Source organism: Plectrocnemia conspersa, unplaced genomic scaffold (genome assembly GCF_051122295.1).
Source record: "Plectrocnemia conspersa isolate PC_06_02 unplaced genomic scaffold, ASM5112229v1 ptg000012l, whole genome shotgun sequence".
NCBI classification, from domain to species: domain Eukaryota; kingdom Metazoa; phylum Arthropoda; class Insecta; order Trichoptera; family Polycentropodidae; genus Plectrocnemia; species Plectrocnemia conspersa.
Genome location: NW_028277176.1, coordinates 6,910,005 through 6,925,679, shown reverse-complemented (window position 1 = coordinate 6,925,679; position 15,675 = coordinate 6,910,005). Strand labels below are relative to the sequence as shown.

Genomic DNA, 15,675 nt, shown 5'->3' with positions numbered 1-15,675 from the left:
GCTTTCTGTTTTTGCTACAGTTTTTTAAAAGTGACATTATTTTAAAGTTTTATTGAAAACAGTCATGTCACACATTAAATTAAAAAAAGAGCTAACATTTTAAATGAGCACGTGTTTAATTAATATGTATGATTTAAAAAGAAGTAACCTGAACTTCAAAGATATCAATAAAATCAACGAATTGTACACAAATATATGCATCCTTTATATTCGATTATTTAAATATACACATACATAAATTTTAAGATAAGTAGTACAATCCTAAATAATTACTGTTTAAATATTGTTGTATTTTATAGAAACAGACGAATCACTGTCTTTGAGAAATGACACATTATTTTATTATGAATATAATCTACCATCGATATAATTAAATTAATATATTATTTTTACATATAAATATATGTAGATATAATAAAAAAGTGGAAAACGTTAAGACCTATTATAAATTATTTATTATTATTATTATTACCTTCGAGAATATGTACATAAAATCAAATTGATTTTTTTTCAGAAATTTTCTAAAAATACAGAATTTTTAACTAAAATTGATCATAAGACTACGCAACAAGATTTTTTAGGTAGAGTAATACTATGTAAAATTGATTTGGATTTATGAATTATATTTTTTTAAATAAAAATTAATTTGTTTATTTAAAGAAATGTACCGTATTTTAAAATTATTTTAGAATGTAATTCAACATATTTCTTACATGAATATTAATAACAATAATTGGCACAATATTTATTTTTCACTTATAAATTAAATAATTATTTCCAATTGATATGTAAATATAAAAAATAAAGCATAATTAATATGACTTATATTTTTTATTTATCGTAGCCATTAAAAAGTCAATGAAAAATACACGAAAACGGTGTAAAATAAATACACAATTTAATTTAAATAGTGTTATTCTAATCCTAAATATTTATGAACTGCTAAAATATATTGAAGTGATGTAAAAAAAATATAACGCGACTATAATATTGTTGTATTAAAAAACAGTGTGTTCATTTAATCTATACTATAATTAAATTAGAGAATAAATTATGAATATATGCATAAAAAAAATCTTATTTTTTATATATATATATATATTAAGTAATATTTAATTTTCAGACTAGTTAAAATCCTGTATTTCAAACGCACCAATTAAAAATAAATTTTTCAACATCACACCTCGAGTTTTACACACTAGGCGGGTTAAGTCGGATGCACGAAGAACGCGCGTATACCGAATTAGATAAATTAAGAATCAACAGAAATAGCTCGAGACGAGACTAGCCGCGAATGAATAGCGTAATCTTTGTAAAAGATTTATCGATTGTAAAATCTGGACTGGGTTGCTATGCCGAAGCGAAAGCGAGATGATTTGTAGATAAAAGTATGGTGCATTGTTTTCAATATAGGATTATAGAAACAGGGTTGATACTCGCTACTTGCTACAAGCTGATTTCATTGTTTTCTAAATGCACTTACCCGAAATGATTAGGTTCAAAAAATAAAAGTTCGTCGCGGTTTATGCGTCCAAACTACATGAGTGCCCCTTGGAGTTTGTCTTGTCTGGACATCGATATGGTATCGATGTCAGGGCGGAAGGGAGAGTGGAGGGCAGAGGAACTCCTCCCATCTGCTTTGGACTGCCAAAGCCAAGAGGTAGCTTTAGAAAGCTGTGAGCTACGATTCGGAGATATTAATTTTGATCAAATGTCGCGGCAGCGGTGGAAGAACGTGCTAAATCCAGGATTACAAGTAAATGTGAATGTGGCTATGAAAAAGGGCTCAAGGTTTGTCTCTATCTAAGTATGCATATATATAACCTAGTGTGCTTTTGAAATTTTGTATAAATATAACGCCGGATGATTGGTTTCGGTAGATGTTGTTTATATTGTATACAATGGTCAAGGTTTTGTGCTCAAATACAATGTTATTATACCTTGAACTAATAATAGTTTTTTAAATATGAAAAAACGTGATTTAATGTAAAAATAAAAAAAATTAATGAACATATGTTATATATTATAATATAATACAATAGTTTTAAAATCGGCTTGCAATTTCACATTTATTTCTTATATTTTTTTGTAAATACATCAGTACTAAAAAATATTATTACTTTGACTTCCTGCTACCGATAAATTGACTATAAATCGTGATAAAGCACGCGTAATCAGATTTTTCAATTGATTAATAAATACTTCTGAATTAATTGTGAGTTTTCCGTTGAAACATGAGAGGCGCTAGGTACATGCATTACGACGAAGTCAACACAATCAATAACTAATTATAAATAAAAGTCTGTAAATCAGCGACAGCGAGGGCGGACAAAACTTAATGTCTAAATATGTGTAATAATTTTTTGATTTAATTTATTGTAGTATATTTGTTGATGTGATGTAAAAAACTTAAGGACCACACCGGGTGGCACAAATTATAGTTACGCCACTGTATGTCACTATGCATGACCCTGCTCGATTTTATTTTGATTATCTATCACGATATTCATCCGTGAGATTAGGAAAATATAGGAAAACCTGATCTGTAATGATCGATTGGAATTATAATTATAAAATAATAATTAATTCCGATTTCTTAGACACGACATAAATTAAGAAATACTAGAGTCTATATGTGATTCCATCCCAGATCTTTCAGGTGTTAGTCACTAACGTATAACAGTGTGCTGATTAATAGTAGAATCAACACAATTAATTACATGTTATCTATTTTAGTGGTCTAACAAAATCTCTCGTCAATATTTATAACTAAGAAAAAAGGCAATGTTTGGTTTACACCTTAATGACTTCAATGCAAGTCGAGACATGTATGTATAAGCAATCGATGTAATATTCATTATTGGAATAATTTATGTAATAACATGGTGATAGATAACAGTTATCAAAATATCTTAATCGAAAGAGTCAACAATTTTTATTTTTTTTTTTAATAAATTTACCAACATTAACTAAAACTTAAATAAAAAAATAAGCTGCAACCATTACAGAATATCTAATCTTAGCTTTATTCTTTTTAAAAAATATCATGAAATATAAATTTACTAATCTTAGATTAATGGTTTTCATGGCATTAAATATTAAGTACTATTTATTATCTATTTTAATGCTTTGCCTAAAATGATAAAAATTCAATCTTCAGTGTCTTTAGATTTGATATTATTTTTTTGGGTTGCTCAAACTTATTCATTATTTTTTTAAGGCTTATTTTTACACATTGCTTTTATTATTAGTTTATTTAATATATTATATTCATCATTGAAATTTGTTTCCATACAAAAAATATTTATTAAAATATGCTATGTGTTTTAATAATACAGCAAAAGAATTGATGAAAGTTTAGGTACACTGATTTCAATTCACGTTGCTAATTTTTAGTAGCCTATAAATTTCGCTGTTTTTATAAATTTATCTACAAAAAGAACGGCAAGTGTCAATGATATAATATTAGGTATACCAGAAAAAAAAAATTCTGCAAAATTACGCCAGCGACTCACTAGTGAATCATTTGTTGATTATTTTTCTTACAAATTATTTTTTTAAAACAAACTACCGAATTATTTACAATTTTTTTTTTTATAATACATATTTATATACTAGCTTTATTTATTAGTAAACCAAATATTTATATTTATTATTAGAAAAAGACCCGTGAAGAGAAATAACATGTGACTCAGTAAAAAGTCGCTGGCGTTTAAAGCGTTAAAACATTTTTTTACAGATTAATATTTTTTTTCAATTTATTGTAAAGGTTGCAACTACCTGATTTGTTATCATTTGAGGGTCATTTATCGACAATTTCGAACAAAAGTTAGGCAACATAGTATTTTCATAGCAATGGGAAAGAGATATCGTGAGCAAATTAATAATTAGAAATATTTCCCGGACCGCCTTATCGCATTTTTGAACTGAGACATTAATTATTTATAAATTTTATTTTTATTTTATTAATTTATTTAGCTTAATAGCTAATCTTTACATCTAACAAATTTAGTAAACATATATAAAAATATATAAAAAATACATAACAGAAAGAAAAAATATACAATAATAAAGACTTAATATTATAATATTTTATTTCTATATGTACGAAGGTGTTTTTTTATTCCATTTATAAAACCCGTTATATTTTTGCTGTTTCGGATTTCTCTTGGAAGACTATTATATAAATTAAAACCTCCGTACATAATTCCCCTAGCCGTACTCGTTTTCTTATACTTAATTATTTTTAAATTTTCTCTATTTCTAGTATTATATTTATGTACATCTTTATTTCTTATTAAATACTTATTAAAATAGTGTGGTAACATATTATTTTCTAATTTATATATAAATACTAAAACATTCATACTCAATATTTCTTGAACATTCAACCATTCTAATCTATCAATCATACTTTTACAATTAGTTAATCTATTTTTATTTAAGATTACTCTCATTGCCCTATTTTGTAACTTTTGCAACATTTGTTTATCTAATTTATTCAACATATTTAAAAGTGTTGCACAATAATTAAAATGGGGCAATATTATACTATTGTAAATTAATTTTTTTGTATTTATACTTAATATATTTCTTAATCTAGATAATAAACCTATTTTTCTACTAATTTTTTTTAATATGTAATTACAATGTTCTTTAAAGTTTAATTTTGTATCAACAATTACTCCTAAATATTTTATATTATCCACTATTTCTATATTAGAGTTATTTATTACTATTTTGGTACTATCATCTAACACATTTTTATAATTAATAAACATACATTTAGTTTTATTCTCATTTAATTTAAGTACATTATTCTTTAACCATATCTCTAACACACCTAATTCATCATTCAAATTACTCACAACTTCTTCAATGTTATCACCCATGCAATAGATCAATGTGTCATCCGCAAATAGATGAACTTTACATTTTCTTACGTTATTAACTATATCATTTATATATAAAACAAACAACAATGGTCCCAATTTAGACCCTTGTGGTACTCCATAATACACTAACCTCTCTTCAGAACATACATTATTTATCTTAACTTTTTGTTTTCTTTTATATAAGTAATTATTAAACCATCTCAAAACTATATCACTTATACCTATACTCTCCAATTTCTTCAACATTATTTCTCTGTCTATTGTTTCGAAGGCTCTCTTGAAATCCAAGAAAACTGCTCCAATGATTTTGTTTGTATCCTTAGCCAACAGCCAATCATTTATCACTACTTGTAATGCAGTTTCAGTGGAATGCTTTTCTCTGAATCCCGATTGTTGTTCACATATTATGTTTTGCGAAGTAATAAATTCCTTTAATTGTTTGATTACTACTTCTTCTATTATTTTTTCTATACACGGTAGCATGTTGATTGGTCTCATTTCTTCAACTTTTTTACTATTTTTTATTTTAGGTATAGGTACAATAGTAGCAATCTTTAAATTTTCAGGCATTTCTCCTAATGAGAGTGCTTTATTTATTAAATAATTTAATTTAGTTCCTATTATTTCCCATGTTTCTTTAATTATATTTATATCTAGTTCATCAGTACTAGTTCCTTTTTTAAATTTACATATTATGTTATGAATTTCATCTAATGATACTGATTTAAATTTACTAAATTTTACAATTAATGTTTTATTATTATATTGTACTAAATTACTAATCCTTGGTATTGAATTTACAATTTCTTCTATGCTCTCAATGTAATATGTATTCATCTTTTCTGCCATTATATAAGGATCTTGATATATATTTCCATTAATTTCCATTTTTATTATGTCGTTTTTCTGAGTTGGATTAATTAATTGTTTTATTGATTTCCACATCTTATTTGGATCATTTTGTATTTCATCTATCAATTTTTCATACCATTTCTTTTTAGCCATTCTTAATACTTTGACTGCCATATTTCTACATTGTGTGTATGTTTTCCATTTTTCATTAAAGACTTTATATTCTATTTGTTCTGTTTTTAATATTTGAAAAATTTTGTATGACTCATCTCTTTTCTTTATAGCATTTTTAACATCATCATTAAACCACGGTTTTGGGTTGTAACGATATTCCTTTTTAAAATTATATTGACTTTTTGTTTTACAATCTACTATATTCTTATAAATTTTGTTCCATATCCTATTAACATCCATATTATCTACATTCCAGTCACATTTTTGTAATTCTAATCTTAATTTATTAAAATTAATTTTTTTAATTATATCATTTTTTTTTGTTTTTTTAAACTTAAGTTCATTATGTTTTTCTATATAAATATATACAATTGAATGGTCAGTTATTCTTGGAGTTGATTTTACTTCACAATAAATTTTTTTGTTGTTGGTAAATACTAAATCTATTAATGTGCTCGATCTATTATTAGTCCTTGTATTTTCTTTGACACATTGTCTTAAACCAAATATATTTGATATTTTTTCTAATTTTGCTGTGTAAAAATCTTCACATTTGTTCCAATTAAAATTCCAATCTCCAATTAAAACAGTATCCAAAATTTGATCAAAACTCCATTCTGCAATATTATTTATAAATTCTATGAATATATTCGGATTACTATTTGGAGATCTGTATGCTATACATAATATTATGGGAATTTTTTCAATAAAAATCTTAACTGTGATAGACCAGTATGTCTTATCTTGATTATTTTTAAATATAGTATTGAATTTTATATCATTTCTAATATACAGTATAACACCTCCTGTATGTCTGGAATTAGAATCACATCTAATTATATTATAATTGCCAATATTTAATTCAAATTCTTCAATGTCATTTGTGATATGGGTTTCAGTTAACCCTAAAAATATTGGATATTCCTTTTCAGTAATTAATTCTATTTCCTCTTTATGTTTTAAATAACCTTGTGCATTGATTAATATCCCAGTTACTGATTCTTGTTTCCCATATGAACTTGATTTTTTTAATTGCTATACTATATTATATTGTATTTTATTATAGTAATTTTGCTCGTATCTTTTATAAATTGAACAATTTCTATCCATGGAGTTGTGTTCCACATTCAAATTAAGATTTAGTAATTTATTTGCTCTACAGCAATTCACACAGTTTTCTTTTTTGTTGCATTGATTTATTAAATGTTCTTCCGAACCACATTTTATACAATTTTTTTTATTTTTACATTCACTGGCTTTGTGATTATAACCATAACAGTTATAACAACGGTATATGAATATGTCTTCATATACTTTACACCTATCCCATTCAATATTTAATTTGCCTATATCCATTATATTTTTAAATGTCGTAACATCTACTTCAATAATAGCATCATACTTATTAAATTTGTTTTTTTTAATATGTTTTACTTCTAAATAACATTTGTTTTCTTCTACACATGTGTTTTGTTTCATTATACACTTTTTTAGTTGATCATATTTTAATTCTTCAGAAATTCCAATTATTTTTATTTTTGGTTTCTTTAAATTTCCTACTTTTATATTATATTTATCTCCTAGTTTTTTTACTGCATCTGTCGTAATTTTCGATGCATCTTCTTTACTATCACATGTAATTATTATACCTCCTTTGCTTATTGGTCTTATATTTTGTATTCCAACTTCTAATTCTGTTGGTTTAATTAAATTTTTGCAATCCTTTTTTGTCTGCTCTATATTTTGCAAATTTTTAGGTATAATTATCGCAATATCTTTTCCTTTTTTTACGATTTCCGAATAATGTTTCTTTTGCATTTTATTTTTAATAATGTTGTTATTTAAATTTAGTTTATCCTTTATATTATAAACATCTTTTCTAACCTCATTTAATAACTCAAATATTGAGTTATTATTTTCATTTTTATTATTTACATCGTCCCTATTAGTTTTTAACACATCTAATAAATGTTTATACATAATATCAAATGTATTAGTTATAATGGTTTTTTTTTCTTTTGATAGTATATTACCATTTGATAATAATACATTTAATTTTGTTTTTAATTCATCCATTTCTTTTATTCTGTTTTCTGGCGTAATTACGCCCGCTATATTCACGCCGCTATCGGCCATTTTTTTTATGTAACAATACTAATTATTTCTATCTTATACCATTTATATATTATATTAATCAATCTATTTATACTATTTATTAAATTGTGCTACTTACGCGCAAATATCTGCCGGTTTTCACCTCCAAAGGGGTTGGTTACCACAATCTTGGCTAATTGCACGGCAGACACATGCACATACGATGAACACAAACAACAAACTAAAAAAAATACAGATAAAAAGATAATCTTTGTTTGGAAAGGAGACGCGATAAATTATTATACTAATACACTTGGTTAAAGATCGCCGGAGTGGCCATTTGGACTGTTTATATATTAATGCGCAAACACATTTTGTGGGTGTGGCTAAAAAGCACTGCAATTAGACCGAAAACATCTTAAGCTGCGAGTCACAGAACTGTCTCAAATTAGCATTGTAAAATATGTGATACTTGATCACAGCACGAGACACGTTCATAAAAACACATCACCACATATACCAGCTGCTCAACAAAATCAAAGCCGACAATAATTTAACTCGATACTCCAGCATCTCAAAACTCTCTGATTTTTAAGATATACCATATATACATTTTTCTATATATGTGATAATCTAAATATGTTTATAAAATAAACTGTTATAGCTTTTCCTAAGTCTATTTTGGCTGCAAAATCACACTTCTTTGGCCTAAAAACTGAAAATCCTTTTTTATAAAATGATTTTAAGTACACTAGAACATGCTTTAAAATTGTGAGCTTCCCACAGATTAAGAATTTAATTCATTGAATTTATATAAATAGTATCATAACCATGAGTACAATTTTTTAAAATTGTACTCATGGTTATGATACTTTCAATAATAAAAAATATATTAAGGGACCCTTTTAAGCACATGATGATCTAGTTACGGTATTGCTATTAATATATTTATAATGTTTTGATCACATAAACACATGTACCGAAATAACAGGTACACTCTGCATCATTGCATTGCTGGTTGGATCTGTTCTCTCTCATTGCCACTTTCGAGTCTACTAAATCCAGATTCGGATACTCGAGAGTTTAACTTTAACGATTTAACACCGTCAAGTGTGCGGCGAAGCAGCACAAGTACTCAAATAAAAAAAAACGATGATAGTGCAGTATTGCAATTAAAATTTGGCACGATCAAGCAAAACTTTAATCGCGTGAAAAAAAATGTAACAAATTAGTTTCGCTTTGATTTATGCTGCAATTAAAAGTCGGCACTGATGGAATTGAAAGAAATATTTTATAAATTGGACTTTGCATATTATAAATGACACAATTATTGATGGTAATGTTGCGGGATGGACAGGTGCGGTTTTTGGCATTTATAACATAAACACGAGTCATCCAAAGAAAACATTACACACGCATAAAATTAGCTAAGATTGATCGAGCGCGCGAAAGCAGCAACGATTGTATTCGATCGAGAATATTTATTGCCAAAGATCAAATCTTCAGACTCGTTGATGGATCGTACGATCTTTCGATTAGATTTTCGACGAGGGTCATTACGAAATTTAAGTTTATTTGGGACAGTGCCTTGTGATAATTCGAAGTTTGCCCTTAATTTCTCAGCACACATGATGAACAAGAGTTTGCGTGTGCGAAATCGCTTTAAGGTTAGTGGAGAACGTCGTTCTAAATTTATATTAAAAAGCATATTTCACGCTCGATTAATCTTGAAAAAAATAAATAATACTGTGTTGTGTAATATTATGGCGGCGCTTAATTTAAAACGTCCGTTTAACAATGATTTCTTATTTAACATATCTACTTTACATTAACTAATAACGTTCATTCTTTATCATAAACGATTAATGCCAACATTTATTTGTGATTTAAAAAAAACTTAATGGCCGTTAGTTTTTAGATAGATAGATTAATGAATAAATGTAGAGTATTCAAATACACTTTATTATATAAATTATAAGTATATTATAGAATCAGTGTCATAAACATAAGACACAATTACTTCTTTTTAATTAAAATATGTATATTTTTTTTCTTAAAGAAATGATATAATACGTATCTAATTAAAATTTAACAGTATTAAAATGTGGTTTTTATTTTGTTAATTTAGCATTAGAATGCGTAATTTAGAACGAAGGAGCTCTACTTTACAAACAAACCCTTGAAAAAAATCGCGTAAGTGCCAAACGTAAATAATGACATTTTTTTATCATATAAATTGCGCTTAAGTGAATTAAAACACTTAAATTATTTTAACTATGGCATTAGAAAATATTTTATTTAGATTTTAGTGGATCTTCAGATAAATCATTTACCAAAAATAATAGTAAATTCCTTAAAATCTTATTTTATTTTTTTATTTTCATGCTACAAACTAGAAAATTGTTGTATTGCAACAAATTGTACATAAATTTAATGTATGTATTTTATTGTACTTTTAATATTTTAATAAACGTTTATAAAAAAATATTAAAAAAAATTGTTCAGATAATTTTTGTACTGTATTTTGCTTGTATTTATGGACAAAAATACTACTATTAAAGGCATCGATATTGAAAGTGGGGCAAGTCCATTTTGTTAAAAAAAGAGTTAGTCATTAGAAATAATCTTAAAATTTCTGTTTTTAAATTCACAATAACAGTGTAAATTTTTCACTAGTAATTTATTTTGTTCAATGATAATAATTGTTTGTTGGTTTTTAAATTGAGGCAAGTCCACTAAAAATAAAATAATTTTAATAAAAATTTAAAAGCGTGCTATGTTACTAAAACACATTTTTTTAATTTGGAGTCTTACAGACTAATGGTTTTACACAGAAGTGTTAAGAGAAGAATGCGACCGAGAAATTACAGGTGAACGCAAAGTACTTGCAGTTTCAAATATTATTTAGATACCAAAGAAGCAAAAATTTTAGTATGCAAAGATTTTTTTTTAAACACATTTAATATATCTAAAGGAAGAGTGGACTGGCTCTCAATGCAACACAATTTTGGAGATGATTTTCGAGGTAGAATGGAAGGTTCCTCTAGAAAAATCAACGAGGAAGAAATAAAACGCGTGAAGGAACACATTGAGAGTTTTCTCAATCAGCAAGCCATTATACAAGGTCTTATAATCTAAGCTTTGAATTGAATATGATAAAAATGTACAAGTTGTACGTTGATATAACAAATGTAAGGAAGATAATACAAGTTATGTTATGGAGAAAATTTATGGGAATATTTTTAACAAAGAATTTAATATGCCAATAGTCGATTCGCTCTAAATGCAAATTAAAACGTCACGCAATATTGAAGAATAAACAAATATGATGAAACAATATGAACTTTATTTAAAAGATACTGAAATAGCTAGAAAAGCTTTACAAGAAAATTAAGCGCTAGCATCAAAAAAAAAACAGGAAACTATTTTGCTTTTACATTTGATTTGCAAAAAGAACTACCATACCCTAAATTGATAGTTTCTGTTTCATTCTATAAGCTAAACATGTATATTTTAAATCAAGGTTTCCACAATTTACATGATGATGAAATTCATATGTATATCTGGGATAAACCAACTGCATCCAAAGGATCACAAGAGGTAGTTTCTTATTGTTTAAAACATCTACAAAATGTGACATGTTATCAAAAACATGTTATCGCTTATATGTGCACTGGCCAAAATATAAATATAAAGTTGGCCTTAAAGTGGATTAAAATTGCTCGGTTTAGCGATAACAATATATATATTATTGACTATAAATTTGTATTATCTGGACATTCATTCTTGCCAAATGATCGCGATTATGTTGTTGTAGAAATGGCTATGCAAAAAAATATTTTTTTGTACATTTTGTACAAAATCTATTTTTACTAAACAAAATAAAAAGTGAATACTTTCATTCAACTAAACCTCTGGAAGAGACAATATTGAAAAGCACCAAAAATATTAATGGCGAAATTCTCAACTGGCTTCTGGATACGAGTTTTAAGAAATGTGCTGATTAAATTGAATTATAAAACATCAATCGAAAGTGATTTACAATTTAAAACTATTGATTTATCCCCAAAACGGGGTAAGCCAAAATTTTTAAATAAAATAACATTGCCATCTCTAAATGGAAAAACTACTCTTATTAATAAAGATAAATATAAAGATATGATTTATTGCCTTATACACCACCAATACATCATGGGTAAATCAAAAATTTGCACCATCTTAATTAAAACAAATTAATAGTAATATTCCTTTAGGTATTTTGGTATGTTGTTGTGTTATGTATATAATTATTATGTTTTACCTTTATATTGTTCTTTCATTTCTATGAAATAATATTAAGCTATTCGTTTAATGCACCTTTTCGAAAAAAGTATGAAGTGTTGAAATAAAATAGAAAAGTAAAGAAATAAATTATTCTATTTTTTCTTATTACAATTTAACTCCTGAGAACAGGAAATCAACCTTTTCATAAAATCATTGCTTTTGAAAGTGAGGTTCGTCCATTGGACCATATTAAAAACATGTTTTTTGCTTAAATAACGCAAATATAATTATTGCATATGAAGTTTTTATAAAATAAATATATTATTGCTTACTAATATTTTTAAATCAATTAAAACGCAAATCATTAATTATCCAACAATAACATAATATGGACTTGCCGCACTTTGAAAATCAACGACTCATTTATTGGTAAAAGTTAATGAAAAATATGAAGAAATTAGTAGCGACATCTATGAATACATACATATAATACTGAAATAGTATTTTTATTCATCCAAGTTTCGAACCATTATGAAACATTCAGTTTGATTTAAAAATAATTTTGTTATTACATATAGTAATATAAATTATTGCTAGCATTGAATAAATATATGTACATATATATTTGACAATATAAGTATTAATTAATATTAAGCCGATGATGATTTTAAATCGTCACTTATATACTAAATGAACCGACTACTTTTAAAAAATATAATTAAATAAATCATTTACCTCATCACAAGATGCGCATCTTGGTTTGAGCATTTCAGCATAATGTCGTTCGCAGTAAGGATGTTCGTCCAAAGCGCAATAAGCAAGATCAGCTAATAATTCTTTACAAGTAGTACAATTGAAGCACGCAGGATGGTACATTACCTATAATATTTAATATTTGTACTTACTAAATATATTCATACAATTAATATTTGTACTTACATCATCTCCTAGTCTCGTTGCAACGACTCCTAGCTCGCCCGTCTTAATTTGCAAGTTACAGTTAGGACATTCTACGGGTGCTCCATGGTTTTCTTTAGCATAACCTATAATAAATAAATGAATTAATATTAAAAAATATATTTATTAAATTTTAATCTTACCTATGTCTAGAGCTATCTCATTTCTAGCGGCGATGAAATCTTCAAAGGATGATTTGTCCTTCGGCTCAAGATGTCTGCAATACACAGCAGCTAAATCTTGTCTTGGAAGCTGTCTCGCTAATCTCTTTGCTCTATCTGAAGCGTTTCCAGCTCCAGAGGCCCTCAAGAACGCCTCGGCCTTTATTAGAAAATAATACATTATCAATATATTGTACAATAAAACCACAATTGAATCATTCTAGGAATTATAACGAACCGTATAAAAACCACAAACCGACACAAGACATTGATAGTTAGTGCGCTCGCGTTCATATTCGAATAGGTGTGCCCTGATGGTTGAATACTTAATCATGATCAAGTTATAGCCGAACATGTTCGGTGGAGTTTTTGGTAGGTACTGAGGATTTTACTTGGAAGATCGAAGCTTTTAAGGCTTTAATTTAATATGTAGGTCATGATCGGCGATGGGGGTAAATGTCAATATTTGTTAGAGGGTTAACAATTTGGGAGTGTTTCATCAAAAAGAACCTCGCTCGGACATGGACGGATGTCAAAGCCTATTTTTGACCCATTTAATCTCACGGTCGTTTAGGGAAACGGTGGTGAGTGTGTATAAATAAATTGGGGACGTTTTTTATAGGGGTATTAAATTGCGTATTTTATGCTCATAGAGACAGCCTCAAATTAAAAATAAAAATTGGGTTTTAATTTTTTATCATATCTAACGTACGAGAGATATTCATTTTGGAAACAACTTAATCTTTCGGTAACTGTTTTATAAGGAACTTGACATTGCCCATAAAGTTCATCGGTCGTGAAACGCCTGTCAAAACAAATTATTTATTCAATTTTTTTAACGAACAGTGACAACGGATGGCCTTCCACTTATATTTTTTATCATGAACGCCACTTCTTCCTGCTTTAAATTCACTACACAATTTTCCAAATTTTGCTTGCTCATAGAGTCATTGTCATTGTACGGATTAAGACGTATTGTTTGGGCGTGTTTTTACATTACTGATGAGGGATCCGAAACAAGGGGCAGTAAGCCTTTTTATTTGTTATAAATTTTAGATCGTTAAGTCACTAATTGTTGCTATTCAGATGGAAATCGGAGAGGCCGTTTTAAATTGTATATTGCTGAAGGCATGTCGATGTCGGAATAGTTGACACGGAGAGAAGAGCTGGATTAAAAAGTCACCGAGTTGAAGGGTAAGGTTCACTTATTGACGATCTGATATAATCTGATTTTCTTGATAATCTCATGATCTGGATGGAGTCGGGCCTTTTAGACCCGACTCCATATGACCGTAGTAAAATAATAAGTACTCTGGCTTCTGAACTATTGCATAAAAATCACATGCTGTAATCTTTACGTTTACATTATATTATATTAATAAAACTCTCCAAAACAAATTTCCTAAGTTTCACTAGACTTTTATTAGACGCGTCTTTGAGAATAAAATTATTAAGGAACAGTTTGGTTTCCGCAGCATATATGCGCTAATTTTAATATGAAAAAAAGTACTGACTTTTAATGTTAGATTTAGAAAAAGCTTTCGACACAGTATGGGACGACGATTTTCATAATGAATTATACCAAAAAAAACCCTGACTGCTATGCTTAATACGCTCATACATGAAAAGTAAAAGCTATGTCGTTTCACTAAATAATCCAGCTGGAGTTCTTCAGGGAAGTTTAATTGGACCGTTCCTCTTTATCTTGTATATGAACGATACCACAAAAATAAGAAATATAAGTTTATATACGTACGCTGATGATATAGTTATTTTAACTAGTGATTATGGTCCTAAACCAATCGCGAATAAATTACAAAAATCTTTGAAAATTTTCAATAAATATTTTGAGAGGTGAAAAATTAAAATCAACCAAATTAAAACAGAAGCAATTATTTTCCCAAAACGTATCACTTCTCCTTAATATAAATGTCAATAACGTCAAATTGAAAACAAGCGTTGAATATCTTAACTCACTTGCCGCCATTGCGACCCTGAGACCGATATTTATTAAATAATAAAATTTTAATCTATGAAAATTAATAAGACCCATTTTAACATATGCCTGTCCGGTGTGGAGTAACACCAGTAATATTATTTTTTCTAAATTACAAGTTATGCAAAAGCTTTTTGTACTAATTAAAAAAAAAAGCCTTCAAATGCCAAAAATTAATCATTTTCGTAGCGGAAAATAGTTCAAACTTCAGTTTCTAAGCTTTTTTAATAGCAAACGTTCGATTAATAATATAAATAAAAAATATATCCATAAATTTGTGTTT

The 15,675-nt window shown here is 27.3% G+C and overlaps 1 protein-coding gene across 9 annotated transcripts in view; it reads right to left on the bottom strand.

Moving 5' to 3' along the window:
- Lmpt (four and a half LIM domains protein limpet) overlaps positions 1-15,675 on the bottom strand; it is a 187,282-nt gene that overhangs the window by 66,813 nt on the left and 104,794 nt on the right. For all 9 annotated transcript variants that reach the window (XM_088201038.1, XM_088201033.1, XM_088201032.1 and 6 more), the window contains 3 exons: positions 13,379-13,556; positions 13,218-13,321; positions 13,014-13,157 (listed from right to left, as the gene is read on the bottom strand). In XM_088201038.1, the coding sequence (XP_088057164.1) occupies positions 13,014-13,157; positions 13,218-13,321; positions 13,379-13,556 (426 nt within the window). The remainder of the gene's footprint in view (positions 1-13,013; positions 13,158-13,217; positions 13,322-13,378; positions 13,557-15,675) is intronic.